Source organism: Crocodylus porosus, unplaced genomic scaffold, assembly GCF_001723895.1.
Source record: "Crocodylus porosus isolate Cpor-Errol unplaced genomic scaffold, CroPor_comp1, whole genome shotgun sequence".
Taxonomy (NCBI): domain Eukaryota; kingdom Metazoa; phylum Chordata; order Crocodylia; family Crocodylidae; genus Crocodylus; species Crocodylus porosus.
The window spans coordinates 3355961-3374915 of record NW_017728939.1 but is presented as its reverse complement, the minus strand read 5'-3'; the positions used below and the strand labels follow the sequence as shown (position 1 = coordinate 3374915).

At 44.9% G+C, this 18955-nt stretch overlaps 1 protein-coding gene across 1 annotated transcript in view; it reads right to left on the bottom strand.

Moving 5' to 3' along the window:
• Positions 1 to 4539, bottom strand: part of LOC109318421 (lethal(3)malignant brain tumor-like protein 4) — a 93874-nt gene extending 89335 nt beyond the window's left edge. The window contains exon 1 of the mRNA XM_019547663.1: positions 4452 to 4539. Coding sequence (XP_019403208.1) covers positions 4452 to 4538 — 87 coding nt within the window. The 5' untranslated portion in view covers position 4539. The remainder of the gene's footprint in view (positions 1 to 4451) is intronic.
• Positions 4540 to 18955: the final 14416 nt, after the last annotated feature.

The window sequence follows — 18955 nt, the reverse complement described above, 5'->3', positions numbered from 1 at the left end:
TGCCTTCAGTACCCTCGGATGGAGCTCATCCGGGCCTGCTGACTTAAAGGCATCCAGTTCTGTTGTTCATAGTGTGGCCCCAATGAAGCCTCCTCCTTCCCAACAGCCTCAGTCTAGTCCACCCGTTTATAAACAGCAGCCAAAATATGAGCCCCTGGGCTATAACCTAATACAACCAGTTCAGGGCGCACTCTGTCCCTTTCAAAGAGTCAAACTTCCTCCCAAGCATTAAGTGCCTTGTAGCCCAGGGTACCTGGTGAATTTTTGGAGCCCCATTTGTCCTACAGGCTGCATATCAAGCGGCCACAGTGTCTCTGGGCAATTCTTCTCTACAGGCTCCTAGCCCTGGCTGCTGCCAGAGAACTAGCCATTGCTGGCCTCAGCCCTGGGGTTTGTGTGCACCCAGGGCCCTGCCTTCTTCCAGTCAACTGACTGGGTGCAGGTGCAAGCTAATTCCCTTGTTATCCTGCTGCCATAGTAACCTACACCTGTGGGGTTTCTGCCTGGCTCCTAGGGCCCTCTCCCCAGACAGTTTCTGCTCTTAAAGGAGCAGGCACTTCAGTGCCCCGCGATAGGCCTGTGCACAGGGCACGAGAGCATGAATGCCAGGGCTGGCTATGTGCAGGACAGAGACAGGATATACCTTTCGCAGCTGCAGTCAAAATGGCTTTGTTGACATAACAAGAAAGGCGAGATGCCCAACATCCAGAAGGGGTCAAGATAAACATGACAGCAGGCTGGAAACAAATAGCCTGGCAACTGCTCCCAGAAGAGTTTGGGAGACGAAGAGAAACAGAGAAGCTCTGGGAAGCAAGAGAGACCGGAAAGAGAACAGCTGAGTATTTGCTGCCCAGGCTGGACTGGGGACAGAGGGACTGCTTAACCCCTCTGGAGGGGACAGAAAACCCCATGCTGGTTGACCTAAGCCCCAGTAAATGCCTTTACTGAAGAGACTGTTTGCTGTGCTGCTTGGGCTTATGGGTTGTGCTAGGTCATCCCAAGGGTAGGGGAAGTCCCTCTCTCAGCAGAACTGGACACTCGCTCCTGGAGCCAGGGCCATGGAGAATGAGGGACGGTGAGAGACCCAAGGGCTGAGGTCTCTGAGTGGGAAAGAACTTGGGTTCCCCTCTTACTCAAGAAGTCAAGTCTAGGCTGCTTCCAAGGGGTACAGATAAGGTCACAGCAGGCCTGAGCATGCAACCCTTGGAGGGTACTCTGCGACACCTTTCCAGCCTAACAAGGTGCTATCAAATTAATTTAGACACTTCCAGGTTTAGGCAGAAGCTGAAGCAGGGAGAGGATGGCATCACAGTTTTGGACTTCTATTTAAGTCTTTTTTCCATCTTGCCCCTAGTGTTTTAAAAAACAGCGTTAAGACTATATTAGTCTGCGGTGTCTCAAACGACCCAATATATCTGAATCAAAACTCGTGGCAGAGGATAACATTCTGTCCCTGAACCCGACATCTTTACTCATGTTGACTGAATGAGTCAAGTCAGCAGCAGCAGACCCCCTCGAAGCATTACAGAAGCAGTTCTAATTGGAAGCCTCTCTCATAGCCGAAGGCAACATACCAAAAAGATGGGAGTTTGCACCTGGTTGAAACAGAACAGAATGATATAATGCAACGGGTGTGCTGCAAGGAGAGAGTCCCTTGCTGTTAGGAAGATAAGCAAATATACATGTTGATGGGATTTGGCAAGTGTTCCTGGTTTCATACGCTTTGATTTTAATCTATTAAATTTTCCAGTTCTTCCATGGTGTCTCAGATGAAAAAGGTCCATTATACTGGTTAAAAGTTAGAAGTCAAGATATTCTTGCCTCTAATGCCCCTACAACCTCACTCAAAACCAGAAAGCGAAGTCATGCAGAATAAAAAAATATAGGAAAGAAGTGACAAATCAAGTCTGTGTGAGCAGGGCATGGTGGAAGAAGTATAGATGGGAGAAGGCTAGGACAGACATCAGGGATATCAGGTGGCTGCCACATGGGACAGACCAGATACTGCATGATTAAAAAGACACTATACATCTTTGGTGGACAAGATCAAGGAGGGTTATTTACTATCCAAAATTCCTGGTCTCCCATTGCACTGGCTCCCCAATCCCCTTTGCAGGAGGTAAATGAACATACACAACACAGCTCTGAAAAGCAGTGACAGTTGGGATGGACTGTTTTAGTAGCTTACTCGGATTATATGTCCTCAATGAACAAGTGAACAGCCCCCAGGGGCTAAACTGCCTCCTTCCAGCCAATAAATACAACTGCGACATACAAATTAACTCTGGTGTCACTCGACTTCCTTAGAAATAACCTTCACTTTCAACAAAATCCTGACTTCTTGCTGAAATAAATTGTGAGGATTAAAGTTGTTTTTAAAATTATAATTTAAGTAGTTTGAGACAGAAATGCCCTATGAATCACGTGCACATATTTTTGTTCTGCTTACACTGAAATCTCTTTTAACTTTTAAAAGACTACTCAACAACAACAAATAAATATATATTCCAGGAAAGAAAGTATTTCCTCTGTAAATTGACTTGCCCTCTATAAAATAACTGTCAAATTTAGAAACAAACAAACTGAGGGGTTTAAAAACAACAAAACTTTGAGCTAGGAATTAGACTAGCTAATTAGACTGCATGCCCATACAACGTGTTAAGGTACACTCATGTTCATTATCAATCTTTACTTTGCTATGTATTAATTATGATAATAAAACAAGACAAAGGGAACCCATTCTGCATAGTCCAGCAACTATTCTGGAACTCTGTTACACAACTCAAAACCTGGGCTCAATTTTGACACTCAGACTCGTGCTGAAACAGCTCATTCTACACAGACTCAATGTTACTAGGACTTCTTGCCACATTAGCTCAACCTGACCCACACAGGACATAAGTGATCAATTTTTTATTTTATAAGAAGCCAGTCCTGCAAACAACCTTGTGAACCATTTCTTAATTAGTATGTTACTCTATTGTGCCAAGTCCTATATAAGAATATAGTCCATGACAATTTCTACCCAGAAAAGTTCATTTTCTAAATAGACAAAAGTTGGGTGGGGGAAACACAGAAATTGGAAAGAAAACCCACAGAAGAAAATACCAAGCCCAGCAACATTTCTAAAATCAAACAATAGCTATGTCTCACATATACATATTTTTAAAATTGTATTAAGACATTCAAGAAGCTGATAACAACCAAACAAGGGATCTTGTGCAATTCTGCATAAAACTTCCATTCTCTACCCCTTAAACCTAACTGCACACCCAATGTGTATTTTTGCTGATCTACTATTTGAATAAATTATACTAAGTAGCTTCATATAAAGATTTAATCTTACTCCTCCCAGCACCAAATATCACTAAGATTGCCCCTACGCTATATACTCAGCTGCATCAAGAACTCTGATAATTATTTCTGCAGCATTAAATATATCTTCCTCTTCATCTGGCACTGGTCTTCTCTCCCTTCATAAAATTTTCCTTTGTAAACTCCTATGAAATATGAACTTTCATTTCTACCCAAGAGGACTTTTACAATCTTTTTTCCAATGCCTGATGAAGGGTGTTGGTGCCCGAAGGCTTGCAATTAAAGGTTTTTTGTTAAAAACCTTGTCGGTCTCATAAAAGACATCATCTCTACTATGAGTCCTGATTTCATAAAAACCTTGATATTTTTTGGTTCAAGCACCTCTTCCTCAGCAGATTCTCCTTCTAAAAAAAGCTCCTCGATAGAGCTTTGACACAGGGGAGAAATTCTTTCCAAATCTTTTTTGTCTCACTCGAGCTTCTCCCAGATCTCTCTCTCGCTGTTATTACTTCCCAAACCATTCAAAAAAATCTCCTGAAGGAGTCAACACACCCCCACATACAAGGCACCGGGGGCCAAAAAAAGATATGTAACACCTGTGGCAAAAGCAGGGACCACAAGTGTAGCTGCATCGCATATCACCACGAACACTACAGATGAATATGAAAGCAAAGTCGCACCAAATATAATCATTAATAATAAAGTATAGCCGCACCAAATATAATAATTATATGATTATAATAATATAAGTACTGTATGATAATTATATGATACTAGAGAGGGATCAGAAAGCCCCAACAGAATAAATCTCTATTTTCCATGAGAGGCTCTAAGATTCATTTCTCAAAGTGAGCGGGGTCCAGACATTTAGGGGCTATAGAAAAGCAGACGTGTCGCGCTGTCGCACACAGCCTGCGCTCAGCGGCCAGGGCCAATGTTTCACTCCACGCACGTGTTGGCGATCGCGGCCCACAGACACCCCCACCCCCTCCGCGGCCCGCCACAAGATGGCGGAGACGGCCAGGCCCCGCCCCCAGCAGGCCCCGCCCACGGTTTAACCGTTGCGTGCGGGTGGCCATGCCTCTGTCGCCATCCCCGCCCGCGCCCGGCGGCTCCTGCCCGGTCCCAGCGCTCACCTCCGCGTCTTCCTTCCTTCCTTCCTTTCTTTCTTTCTCCTGAACTCTTGGGACACTTACCGGAGGTGCCCGGTCAGCCACGCGCATGCGCGGCCGCTCGGAGAGGGGCTGGGGTCCTGGGGGCGGGGCGATGGGCGGGGCCTTGGGGCGGGGCGAGAAGCACCTGCGGACTCGCTGTGGCGTGCGGGAGGGGTGGGAGGTAGGCCGCTGCTGCCTCCACTGCCAGGCTTGGGGGCCGTTTTCTCTCCTCAGAAAGTAGATTTTTGTGCGTTGGTCGCTAAGGCCTCTGCCGGAAGGTGCGCTGGTTTGCTAAATGGATACGTAAGGTTCTTTTAAAAAATATATATGGAATCAACTCAGCGAAAAGTCCAAAGGGACGGGCACGGTTCTTTGGGTAGACGCGAGCTCTTTTATTAGACTGAGTGGGGAGTTGGAAAAAAAAGTTTATGGCAAGCTTTCGGGCACAGTTGCCCTTCCTCAGGCAAGGGGAGCGTCTTAGGATCTCAGGGCAGGAGAGACTCCCTGTGCCTGAAGGAGGGCAGCTGCGCCCAAAAGCTTGCCACGAACCTTTTGCCAACAACACGCAGTCCTCTGACTTGCAACACAATCGGTTCCTGAAAACAGATGGGTTGGGGCTGAGGCTGAGAAGGCTAGAGCCTGGACAGGGGGGGTGCCACTCCCCTTCAACCCTACTTCTGGTCCTATCTGTGACCTGGCTAGCTGGCGTATACAGGCAGTCCTCAGACTTACAACACAATTGGTTCCTGAAAACCACATCTTGAGTCAAAATGTCGTAACTCAGAACCAGTTTTCTCATAAGAAACAATGTTATAAATGGGGGTTGGTTCTGAAACCAAGGCCCGATACCCAGTTTTCACCAAAAATACTCCAGAATGTTGTACTCGATCAATTATAGATGAGTAATATAGCTACATTGATGTATTTGTATTGTAAATAGCAATCGTATTGATTTGGATGGACTTCTTTGAGGTGACTTTGGCCTTTTTGAAGGGCTCTTGGCTGGAGTCTTGGCTGCAGGTTTTTCTGGAGTCTTGCCTGCTTTCGTAAAGGCAGTGTCCAAGGAAGTTTGGACAGACGTTCTTCAGGGAGATGAGTGACGCAGTGAACTTGTTTGTTGGCGTGGCATCACATCGGATCAAGTGTCATAAATTCAAAACTGATGTCATAAAGTTGAAACAAGGTGTAATTTATAAACACTGTAAGGTCGAAACATTGTAACTGGAAACATTGTAAGTTGGACTGTCTCTGCTCAAAAATGTTGCTGACCTGTATGTAGTCTAATATAAAAGATCACATCTACTCAAAGAGCCTTGCCTGCACATGCCCTTAGACCAACAGGGCTACAACCAAAAACCCAGCAAAGAGATGGTGTCATTTGTCCTGCAGTCATTGGCCTTAAATAGATTTTATAGATGTGAGGGTCGGAAGAGACCTTAGTAGATCATCGATTCCGACCCTCTGCCCCGGGCAGGAAAAAGCAATGAATGTATATCTGTCATGTTTACGCAGTGTTGGTTGTAACTGTGTTGGTCGAAGGACGTAGGCAGATGAGGTGCTTTGGGTAAGAAGTCAAAGAAGGTTTACCCAAAGCACCTTGTCTGCTCATCTCTCGTTCAGATTTTGTATACCAAAATCTAGCCTTCCTGGGCATCTTGGCAGTGCCTGCAATACTTCACTGTCAGTCACTTCTACACCTGAGTTAATGTGACTGCACTTGAGTTAAGGATTTTAGCAAGATCTAAAAACAGCTGTGAAATAGAAGAGAGAGATTACTAGGAGAGGCTAAGGAATAGCAACATTGCAGAAAAAAGGATAGTTTAAATAGCGGACCATAAAGACCATTATCAAGGGTAGAGGGTTGTTAATCCTGCTAATCTCTCTCTCCTGTGGAGTGGAGAGAGATTAGCAGGAGTTGGGGGAGGTGTGATAATAAGCCATGAAGTCAACTGATTCCCTCAACACTGCCTGAATATAAATACTGCCACCTTTCCCAGTCTGGGTGAAGCAGGAGTCAAGGGAGGATGTAAGTGCACCACTGCACCGCTTCCCTCTACCCTGGATCCACTCCTAAGAACTGTGTGCTGCTGAGCAAGGCACTCGGCCTCTCCAGGCTCCAGTTTGCCCTCTGAAAAGCAGGACTGGTGGTGCTTCCTTCCTGCCATGGTGCTGTGAGTCTAAATCCAGGAAAGACTCTGAAGCACTCGGATACCCCTTCAGCAGGGCCATGAGGGTCTTTCAGGCCTAAGCTCCATGACACAGTTCTGCCAGCATAGCTGTGCTGGTGACAGGTTTGAAAGGATCACACCCTCCTGTGATTAACTTCACTAGCCAAAGTCGGCTTCTGCTGCACGGTTCTGTTCAGAGGAGCTGGTGCGAATGGCAGCAGAGAAAAAACGTTGACCATTGCAGCTGTATCTACACTGGGGACCATCATAGAGTATGAATGGGACTGAGTGGTAGATGCCCACTGAGAAGTGAGAATCGGGGTGGAGAGAACTCCTGGGGAGGAGGATGCACAAGGAACTTCTTTTCCTGGGTCAGTTTTGCTTGGCTGCCTGGACTGGCAAAAGGAAACATCAACTACATTCTCAGGGCAGCAGTTCATTTGCAAGGAGCAAGGCTAGATATTCACCCATCGCCCTCTGTCCCCTAACCTATATGCATTTTACAGAAATGAGGCCCTCTTATTCTACATGGGAGGACAAAACTATCTTTTTACTTAGAATATTAGGACATGTCAATTTGTGGAGTGGTTTTTTTTTCAGTCCTTTTTTTTGGTGAGGATCTAGGTATTACCCATCCTCTACAGACATTGTGACATAGAGAGATTGTTATATTTTGCTTACTCCCTTACCATTTTTTCATGTAAAATACCCCCCCAAGCTCTTTGCATTTGTTAAAATTGTTTTTCTTATTGTTATTCTTTTGTATTTGAATTTTGAAACAATAAAAATAGGGTTTTAAGTGACACGTTTTGTTTTGTTTTGTTTTGTATTGAGAAGGCACAAAAAATATCAGCAGGCCTCAAGCTGTGACAACTTAAATGGAATGAGATTTCTGGAAAATAATAAATGAGGTTTGAAATGGCTCATTTGAAACACACATCATAATATTCCTGGTCCCTAGAGTGAGATATATAAAATGTTGCCTTTAAAATTAGTCAGGAAACAAATATATTTCTTACCTCATCTGCCATCAGAGATTTGATTCTAAGACCAGATTCTACATTCATGCAAATATTTGTTTTTAAGCATGTGCAAAGGCTAGAGTTTTGGAGATGTATGGAAACCTAAGTCTCACTGAAAGTCAATGAGACCTCAGCTCCCAAAGACCAGGAATGGAAGTTAGATGCCTAAACATCTATCAGAATCTGCATGTATGTTGCTTCTGAAAATGGGATTAAGGTATCTGAATGCCTTGCAATGTTGAGTGAAATTATACCTACCTTTAAAAAACTAGGCTTAAATGTTTGCATGATCAGAATCTGATTTTGACCCCAGTTCTGCGATATAGAATCACAAAATCATAAAAAATTAGGGCTGGAAGGGACTTCAGGAGGCTATCTAGTCCAACCCCCTGCTCAAAGCAGGACCATCTCCAGCTAGATCATCCCAGCCAAGGCTTTGTCTAGCTGAGTCTTCACAACCTCCAAGGATGGAGCTTCCACCACCTCTCTGGGTAACCTATTCGAGTGCTTTACCAGCCTCCTCATTAGAAAGCTTTCCCTAATATCTAACCTAAACTTCCCTTGCTGCAACTTGAGACCATTGCTCCTTGTTCCATCATCTGCCACCACTGAGAACAGTCCAGCTCCATCCTCTTTCAAACACCACTTCAGGTAGTTGAAGGCTGGTATTAAATCCCACCTCAGTTTTCTCCAGACTAAATAAGCCCAGTTCCCTCAGCCTTTCCTCATAAGTCATGTTCCCCTGCCCGCTATTTTCATTGCCCTCTGCTGGACTGTCTACAATTCATCCTTCCTGAAGTGGGGGGCCCAAAACTGAACACAGTACTCCAGATGTGGCCTCACCAGTGCTGAATAGAAGGAAATAATCACTTCCCTTGATCTGCTGGCAACACTTCTACTAATGCAGCCCAGTATATCATTAACCTTCTTTGCAACAAGAACACACTGTTGGCTCATATTTAGCTTATTATCCACTGTAACACCCATGTCCTTTTCTGCAGAGCTGCTGCTTAGCCAGTTGGTTCCCAGCCTGTACTGGTGCATGGGATTGTTTTAAGTGCAGAACTTTGCACTTCTTCTTATTAAGCCTCATGAAATTGCTTTTGGTCTAATCCTCCAATTTGTCGAGGTCTCTCTGAATCCTAGCCCTACCCTCCAGCATATCTACTGCTCCACCCAGCTTGGTGTCATCTGTAGACTTATGAAGGTGAACTCCATCCCATCTTCAAGGTTGTTGATGAAGATATGGAACAAAACTGGTCCCAGGATCAACCACTGGGGCACTCTAATTGATACTAGCTGCCTACTAGACATCAAGCCATTGACTACTACTCTATGAGCCCGATGATCCAGTCAGTTTTGTATCCACCTTATAGTCCGTTCATCCAACCTGTACTTTCTTAGCTTGCTTGGAAGAATATTGTGAGAGACTGTATGATCTACATAGGTAGATTCCACAGAAGAGTTCCTCCAAAATCAGTGGGGCTCTGCTTTGGTGCAGGCCCTGAGAAGGGAAAGTGTGAAAATGTCATTTTCCGAATCAGAGGTAGGTGGCAGAGTATATACTGAATGCATTCACTTCTTTTCTTCCAGACATTAGGGCCCTTTACGCTTTAAATCATTCAGGGTACAGATAGAAACATTAGGCTTGAAATGTATGTCACGCTGGTTTTGCACCAGTCTAACTTCATTGACTTACAGTGGAATGAATAGGGAATAACTCTAGTTAAGTGTGCTCACTCGATTTAAAGGCTCATTTTAAGACTATAAACTCTTTAGTGCTGGATTGTTTTTTACTGCATTTTTTGTGCAGTGCCTTGTACCATCTGTGACTTCCCCATAGGCAATATTATAAACCAGATACCACATAGGACCCAATCCTTACCAGAGTTTCTGCTTGCTTTTATAATACTAATAAATAATAATTAATGTTCAGGTAAGTTAGGGCCCCAATATAGGCTTCTGTTATGGCAAAATTCTAACAAATAAACACATAATGTAGCTGTATTATCTAGATATATTTGTTTTGTTTTAATTGTAAATAAAGAGTTTTGTTGCTGTACTTCAGAGTAAATGTTAATGTTCAAAACCATGGTCAATATTTTCATGGGACTTGGGTCTTTGGATGCTTCAGTTCTTGGGTGCCCAACTTTAGACTCATGGAAACAACCATATTTTCTGAGGAGGGAGTATTTTACTTTGTGAAAAATCACAGCAAGCAACCTGTTGGGGTCTCAATCATCTTAGCACAGTAAGTAACTGATAGAAAAGTGCCTATTTTGTACCTCTCTCTTTTCCAAGTTCAACCCTTGCGTTTGTAAATAGCACAGTAAAAAGAAACGAGCTTCCTGGGATAAGCTGAACACATTGCAGCTGCTTACTCTAGAGTTTCATACAGGTGGCAGCTCTAGACACAATCCTGCCAGCCAAATCTGCAATTACAGTTACAAAAGCAAGACTGTAATGATGGGTGTGTAAGCAGGGCACGATCCCCAGACTAGATCTAACGGGGGGGGGGGGGAGTTATTTGGGGGAGCAGAACAGAACAAGGGCATGTGCCTTCCTCGCTGCACCCCACTCCTCACCCTGTACCTTTCCTTCTCTGACTTTGGCTTCAGCTCTGGCAAGAGGGAGGGCAGAGCAGCAGAGGTGGCACATGGTATAGGAGCAGTAGCTGGGACCTTGCTGCTGTGGGGGGGGGAAGATGTCACCGTGGTTCCTTGCTGCTGAAAATTGGTATTTAAATGTTCACTCAACACATTTTGGTGGCACAAAAAGGAGGTGACATCCTCCCTCGCAGCAGCGAACCTCTGGTTGCTCCTGCATCTTTGCTGAAAAGTGGCCATCAAAGTCACATTGGAAGGAGTCCATATTTATTTCCTTGCAGGAGCTAATCTTGCAAAGGTGCTGGGCACCTTTAATTCCAATTGCCATTACTGGCAGTTGAGGGTGCTCATGGGAGACACTTGGCTGGATCAGACCCCAAATTATTTGGTGTCAAATTTGAGGAGATAGCAAAATGATGGGTAACATGGTGCTTTTCATTTATGCTAAGGTCCCTTTATGCTTTTCCGGCAATTATGTTGCAGTAACATATGCTTATAAGAGGCCCCTTTGCACCGCCAATTAAAATCAGGCTCAGTGTTTCTACCTGTAAATCCATGGGTCTGCATGTTCAGCTCTCTTCTTTCTGCTTCATTAGCAATATTATCTGCATCATGCTGTATTTAGGGCATTGTCACTATTGTCATTTCTTAGAACAGAAGTTTTTAAAGGGGTCTGATGGGACTGAATGGCTCGCAGGATTTGGAATGTAATATGAGAGCATTTCAGCTCTAGTTGCTTCAGGTCCCACAAAAATCATTTACTCCTGAAAATTATTAATGTCAGATAGCTGCTCAGTGAAATCCTGTATGTAAAATAAGGATGCTGAGCTTAAGGATAGTTCTGAGGAATATGTTTCTACCTCAGAAGATTGTCAAACTCAATCAAGTGGCTACAAAGTGGAGTAACTCCTAATGTAGATAACTCCGGGGCTGAATATTCTTGCAGGACAACATGAGATGAACTTCCTACAGTCACCACTGCTCCATCTGGCCCTGTTCTGTTTCATGACACAGAACATCTCTCTTCAGGTCAGTCTTGCTAGGCCCTTTCACCTGCACAAACCTTGACGTACGCATTCATGAAACCCATCTTGAAAAGTTTCAGATCTCTTTCTGTCTGTATACCACTCATCCAAACAGTCTGTATTACTGAAATTGCTACCTGTGTGTGACTTATACTTCCCAAAGATGCAGTTGGCCTTCAACCTTCACTTTCTGATGAAAAACCCCCCTGTCCCGGTCCTAAGTTCAAGCTGTTTAAAAAAAAAAAAATGTGAAGTGCAGTGAAAATATCTATTTCAAAGCTGGCTGCTGCTAATTTTTAAAGATGCTTCTCAATTCAAGAGTAAATATTCATTAAGAAACTGATATTTCAGCTGATTGCTTATCTTTGGATGCACATTTTATTTACCTACTGCTTATTTTGTAATTGTGACTTGTTAGAGAGATTAGTTCCTGTAATATATATAAATGTTATGGTGCTGCACTATAATTATTCCAGTAGTGGTGCTAATCTCCCTCCTTTCCCCAGTGAAAACTCAAGGAATACAATCCCTGTGAAGGTGGAGCAAAGGCTCCCCACAAGAATGCACTGTATGAAGAAGAGGGGACAGCAGTTATTGCAATAAGATGTGTTAACTTTTTAGGGCCTGTTTTAGGAACATAGGAAAGTAGGGCTGGAAGAAACCTCACAAGGTCATCTAGTTCAGCCCCCTGCTCAAGGCAGGACTAATGAGTGCTTATGAGTGGTGCTGGGCACAGTTCTCTTTTCTGCAGTGACCTTAACTTCTCTGTATTTGTACCTTTAAGGATTTTGCTGTGTGGGGTTGTGAAGTACTCAATGGGTGCATCTACATGTGCACATTTACTGCACAGTAACTAAAATTACTGTGCAGTATGAGTGCACACCTACACATGCATGCCCATACTGTGCAGTAAATATGGTGACATACATCAACTTGAGCATAAATTTGATACCTTTATTTCCTTTTTATGGCCTTCCAAAATATGAGAACCTTTAAGACCTTTAAGACAGGGTGTAAACTGCTTGTGGCACCGACAGTTATAGGAGGGCAGGGAACTGACTGCTTCAGCTAGATTGCCAAAAGCACTAGATGTCAGTCACAGAATATCATCTGCAGCACTGCAAGTTAATGTAAAGGATGGCTAATAAGCCCACATAATTCAGGCAGTTCAGTGATCACCAGGAAGAGTCAGGAAGGAAATTTTCTTCCCATGTGCCGCATAGTTTTAGCTACATTGTGGAAGATATTCATCTTTGCCTGAAGCCCTGCTGGGGGCAGAGCACTGGATTTCATGAATGTGTAGTCTGATCAGTTGTGTCAAATCTACGGGGACAGGTTCTGTGATGCATTCTATTGACTTCATTGATTTCAATGGGGCCACAACAGAATCAGACCTTGCCCTTTGTTGTGCAGTTGTCAGCACACTTATGGTTTAGCTGTAGTCTTTAGACAGTCAATTATTAATAGTGAAAGCTTTATATGTATTATTAAAAATGCACTTACATAGGTACCTTTGTAGCAGGATCCCAAAGTTCTTAACAAAACTGAATTAATAATGCTTCGCAACACCCATGAGACAAGTCTGTATGATAATTTCCATTTCACAGATGTGGAAACTGAGGCACTTAACAATCAGGTGACTGGCTCAAGGTCACCAAGTCAGAAATGGGAAACCTGGGAAAAGAACCTAAGAATCCTGGTTCCCAATCCCACTACTCTCTCCAGGACGTATCACTGTCTAAACCTGCAAAGTTTAATTTTATTCCTCTTTGAACTGGTTATTCACATACCTTTTATACCACCCTGCCAAAGAACAGCAGAGAATTCACTAAATCTCATTCCCCCTAATCTGCCATGGATCACACAGGGAAAAAAAGAGTGACTTAAAAATGACCATTTCATTTTTTTTTCTTCCCAGAAAAGCTTTTAATACTTTCCTTTTTTCTTGGACAAAACAGAAAGTAAAAAGTGGAATTAGGAAAATAAAAAGACTCTCACATGTGAAAAATGCAAACGCTGTTCTCTTAGATTCTACCTCTGGAGGCTGTCGTATTCAGATAAGAGTTTAGCATAATGCACCCACAATGATTGGCATGGTGGCTCCACTCACCTCAATTATTGCCACTTCTTTTCTTTAGGCAAAAATCTGCTCTGTGCGAACCACTGTACTGACCTGAATTAAGAAGAAAAAACAAATATTGCCCCTGCTTTTTAGTTTTGAGCCCCTGCTCCTCTGTTGCTTATTTTTTATGATCGTTTGTATTAACAGAGTGTTTTGGAGGCCTTGTTGTCTGCCAATCCCGTCCTAATTCCCAGTTCCTACCAGCCAGACCAGACTGGTCACTCTGCATGCATTTAACAGGATTAAAGAGAAAGAAAAATCAAGTGATGGAGACGAGCCACTGAACAAATGCTTTGGTGCCTGAAATGTCAGAATGGAGCCTGATCCAAAATGGTCTGAAGTCAGCGGAAAGACTCATATTAACTTCAATAAGATTGGTTAAGCTGTGGGTTAAGGTATATTTATTTAGCCTAGAAAGCCTGGTCCAGTGTCCCAAGCAGGGATAAAAGGCTGGGATTAGATGCATGTAAGTTCCCTCTACACTGGTGTGCAACTGCTGATCTCCTAGGGGTGATTTTTCTTATGCTGCCTCCTCCAGCGGTGGGTTAGTTTTCCTCAGTCTGATGGTGACAGGTATGGATTTAAAACAAAATCAATTTTACCCTGTGGGGCAAACTCCTGCCCTGTTGAACTTAGCGGAAATTTTGCCATGGATTTTAACTGAGCTCCGATGTCACCTTAGTTAAAGACATACAAGCAGACTGTACTCTCAGTTAACCCCAGCAGTGCTGGTAGGTCACTCTGGTTTTACACCAGGGTAAGTAAAAGCAGAATCCACCCCGTAATATTAAAAAAACTCTGGAAACAGATATTTGCTTAAAAGGTCTGACAGGTTCTTGGCACCAGAGTGGTCCCAATGCAAGATCTTCCCCTGCAGGCATCCAGCACCCACAAGTCCGCGCTGCATAGGAGTCTCTGACTAACCATGAGCATCTCCTGACAAAGCCTGCGGGCAGATGCCGAGCTTCTCAGTATGTTGTTGGCAGCTCCCATATCTTGCCTTCTAAATGTGCTGACTCTCTTCCCAGGTGTATTTCAGATGATGACATCACGCTCTCAGCCTAGGTACTATTGTCAGGTGACAGTGCTTGTGCAGTATTGTAGCAGCCTTACCTGAGATCTGAGGCTCCAGAGTGCTCTCACATGGTGAAACACAGTATCTTGCCTAAAAAGATTACAGTATAAATGGCCAAAGGCTGGATCATTACTCCCATCTTGGGAGATTTGTGGGGAGGTAGAACTGAAAGACAGAAAGCAAGTGACTTGCCCAAGGTCAAACAATGAATCTGTGGCAGAGCTGGGCACTGGCCCAGCTACCTAAATCCCAGTCCTGTGCCTTTACAATAAGTCCATCCTTCCACAGCTAGCCTCCTCATCATGCAAATGGGAAAATAAATACCATTTCATTCTGACTACTCCAAAAGTATTTTCCAAATACCGTATAACAATCCACTATCCAATCTATGTGGTTTTGTCCATCATTGGAAATCAGCAGCTTTTTGCAACATCATATGATCACTGAGAACAAGGCAGGAAAAACTTCGTATCTAACTGAAAGTGCAGGGAGAATTTAGGCAGACGAGGTTCTTTGGGTGAATCTGATATCTTTTATTAGACCAACTTAGATAGCTGGAAACAATTTTTAAGCAAGCTTTTGGGTTCAAAAACCCTTCATCAGGCTAAGGAAGTATCAGTAGTTGGGGTGTGCTCTTCCTGGATGAAATGACAAGTAAAGAAGCCAGAGGCTGGGCTGCATGCAGGACAGGCAGTCAGTGAAGATGTAGATTGAGGAGTCAATGGGTGAGAGACAGGGTGGGGGTGGGGAATGAATAGTGGAGAGATACCTGGGGAATCAGATGTCAGGCAGGTTGTAACGTGTCATAAATCCAATGTCTATATTTAGTCCATGATTTTTAGTATCCAGGAGGTTGATGAAGTGGAGTTCATAGGCTCCTCTCTGGAAAGTTTCCTTTGAGGATCAGGACTGAGAGATGGGAGAGACAGTGGTTTTCCTGTGAGAAATGTGCCCCCACTGGTAATTGGGTATTCCTGTCTTTGATAGATGTCCAGTGTGCGTTCGTTCTGGTGCGCAGTTGTCTCCTACGTATTTTCCATCAGGGCATTTGGTGCATTGGATGAGATGTATTTCATTTCTGGAGGTGCAGCTGTAAAATCCAGGAATGGTGATGGCTCTGTTGTGGGGTGCAGTGACTGTGGGGGTGGTGGAGATGTGTTGGCAGGTTTTGCATTGCTTGTCATGGCATGGGCTGAATCCATTCAGTGTGTTTTGGGCCGGAGGAAGTTTTCTTCTGGTGATGAGGTTAGCGAGGTTCGGTGCTTGTTTGAAGGCTAGGATGGGGGCTCTGGGAAGATCTCTTTAAGAATAGGGTCTCTTTCTAGTACAGGTTGCAATTGTTTGAGGATTTTCCATATGGGTTCAAGGGTGGGGTGGTATGTCATAACCAGTGGTGTGCGATTTGTGGGGTTTTTCTTCTGTACTGCAGCAGTTCTTCACGTGGTATCCGGGTGGCTCTTTCAAACGTGCGATCTATCTCTCTGGAGGAGTGTCCTTGTTGGGTGAAAGCCTTTTTAAGATTGGTGAGTGGCAATCCTGGGTGTTCTCCTCAGTGCAAATTCGGTGGTATCTGAGGGCTTGGATGTATATCACAGCTTTTCTGGTGTGTTTAGGGTGATTGCTGTTCTGTGCAGATCTGTATGTTGGTCTGTGGGTTTCTTGTACAATGTGGTCTGTATTTTACCATTCTGCGTACTGATCATCGTGTCTAAAAAGGAGATGTTGGCGCTGGAGTATTCTAGAGAAAGTCGGATGCAGAGATGGTGATTGTTGAATTTCTGATGGAACTCAATCAGAGATTGCAGGTTTTCAGTCCAAATGATGAAGATGTCTTCGATATATCTTAAGTGTAGCAAGGGTTTGATGGTGCAGTTCTTGAGGAAGCCTTCTTCCAGGGGGCTCATTAAAAGGTTGGCATACTGTGGGGCCATTTTGGTGCCCACAGCTGGAGGAAGTGTTGGTTATTAAAAATGAAATTGTTGTGCGCGAGGATGAAGTGTATAAGGTCAGTAATATCTTTGGGTCTGTATTCTGAGTTGTAATCTTGTTCCTATAGATATATAAGGCAGGCGTGAATGCCATCCTGGTGTGGGATGTTGGTAGATAGGCTGGTAACGTCCATGGTGGCTAGGAGGGTGTTGCTGAGAAGGTAGTCTATGTTTTTAAATTTCCATAGAAAGTCTGTAGTGTCCTGGACAAAACTTGCTTTGTGGGTGACAAGCGGTTTTAGGATTGATTCAATGAAACCTGATATTTCCTCAGTTAGGGTCCCATGGTTGGATATGATAGGTCTGCCAGGGTTCCCTTGTTTGTGGATTTTAGAAAGCATGTAAAAAGTCCCTGGGTTAGGTAGTGGGGGGGATCAAGGTCTAGTTTTTCTTGTAGTCCTGCTGGAAATGATCTGATGGTATTTTGAGTTTCTTGGTGAAAAGGGGAGTAGGATCTTCTTGTAGTTCTTTGTAGTAGGTGGTGTCAGTTCTGCTAACCCTTGGGATATTGCCACAAGTCACAATAGTTGAAAGTGTTGAAATGATGCTGTAGCCATGTTTTTCCCCCTAAAGTCCCAAGTGTGGGAGTCAAATGATTACATGAACAGCTCTGTGTTTGTTCTTGAAAGAGTACATTTCTAGCCTTCATGGTTGTGGAAAAAGCTTGATAATGACTGTATCCTAAAGGCTCAAACCCAAAAGTGTAATTAAAAGAAACTTACAATTATTATTTCTTTAAATCCTATGATTTTTTAGCCAGTGCCATAGTTTTGGAGGGATGGGAGTCGGGGGTTGGGGAGGGGTTGTGAATGTTTGACTTGGATGTTAAAACATAGTTAGGGCCCCTGCTCATACAAAGTGTGTCCCTGGGTTCTGAATAGTCACAAGTTGCCAGACTTTGACGCCTAGATCATTGGATCAGTGCAGACGTGGATGGACTTATATCACCTATTACTCTACACAGGTTCCCTTCTTACACAGAAAAGGAGGCATAGAGATGATTAGATCAAATTTTGCCAAAGTGGCCTCTTATCATGGCCCCAGGTCTTGGGTGCTAGACTTCTGGCATCTAAAGCATGATTTTCAGAAATGCTAAGCCCATATATCCACTTGAAGTCAATGGTAAGCTGTCAGGTTCCAGCATTTTCAAAAACCAGGCTTAGGGTGTCTAAAATTGCGTGCACAAAATTAAAATGTAAATGATTTTCCAAGACCACTTGATGAGATGGTAAAGGTGGAAATAGAACCCATGAGTCCTGATCCCTTCTTTAAGCAGAGCAGGAAACATCTGTTTGTGCAGTGGCTTAAAAAGCATACTTACAGCAGTAAGCCCAAACAGCCCCTTCAGTCTATTATTACCAGGGATCCAGGTCTTCTGTTTTCCATGGTAAAAAGCAGAAAAATGTGGATTTTCTCCTTTAAAAGAGAAAACCACAGGAAATGATGAGTTTCCCCTTGCAGGCTGGGAGAGTTCCAGCTTGCAAGGGGTAGTGGGGAGCGAGAGGACTGTAATCAGGTGCGGGTGGCAGCGTGGATGTGCACACATATATGCACATGGCAGTCAGGCAGCATGGAGAGCAGCTCCTGAAGTTCCCTGCAGGTAAGTCTGGGAGGGGTGGAGGGGCTGAGGCCCCTGTAGTGAGGAAGAGAGGGAGTTGCTCAGGACTGGGGCTGGGGTTGCTGCTCAGCTGGGATGGTGCACGGGCCCTGAGCCCCATGGCCAGGGCAAGGATGTGCAGCTGCAGTGCCTGGCTGGGGGCTGGGATGGACCTGCAGGTGGCTTGTCTTGGAGGCAGTAGGAGGGCTGGTTCCCTGCCTCTGCGCACACTCCAGGAGGGGCCATGGGGGGTATGTGCCCCCCCAGATCTGTGTTCAGGGTGGGGCAGATGCAGGCTGGCCACTGCAGATCTAGGGCTCCCTGCTCTGCTGCACTCCCTTTGGGGACCTCCACAGCCCAGTGGGTGGTACCCTGCGTGGCATGGCAGGAAGGCTCGATGCCACTGCTGGGAGCCCTGTGCCGCCATGGTGCAACACTCCCTGTCTGCCTGGCAGCATCAGGGGTGGCAGCATGGATTTGCATGGTCTGCTGCTGTTGGGTGGGCAGGGAGCACCTCACCATGGCAGCGAGGGGCTCCCAGCAGCAGCACCTCCACCCCACACTGCCCTCCCACGCTGGGTCCCACTCGCTAGGCTGTGGAGGCCCCTTGGGGAAGGGCACCAGGGCAGGGAGCCACAAGCCTGCACCTGCCAGCCTGCGTTCCCCCACGCACAGGCTCTGCTCCAGCCGTGCCATCTGTGGGGAAGGGGGAACTGGGCTCTGTGCTCTGCTCTTGCATGCAGCAGCTGTCACCTCCCATGGGCAGTAACCAGGGCTCAGGTGCTGCTGGGGGAGCGGGGGACAGGGGACTGTGGACCCTGGTCCCTGACCCCGCAGCCCTGGCAGCTGGGGCCCCCTCCAGCAGAACTGGGGAGCAGGGGAC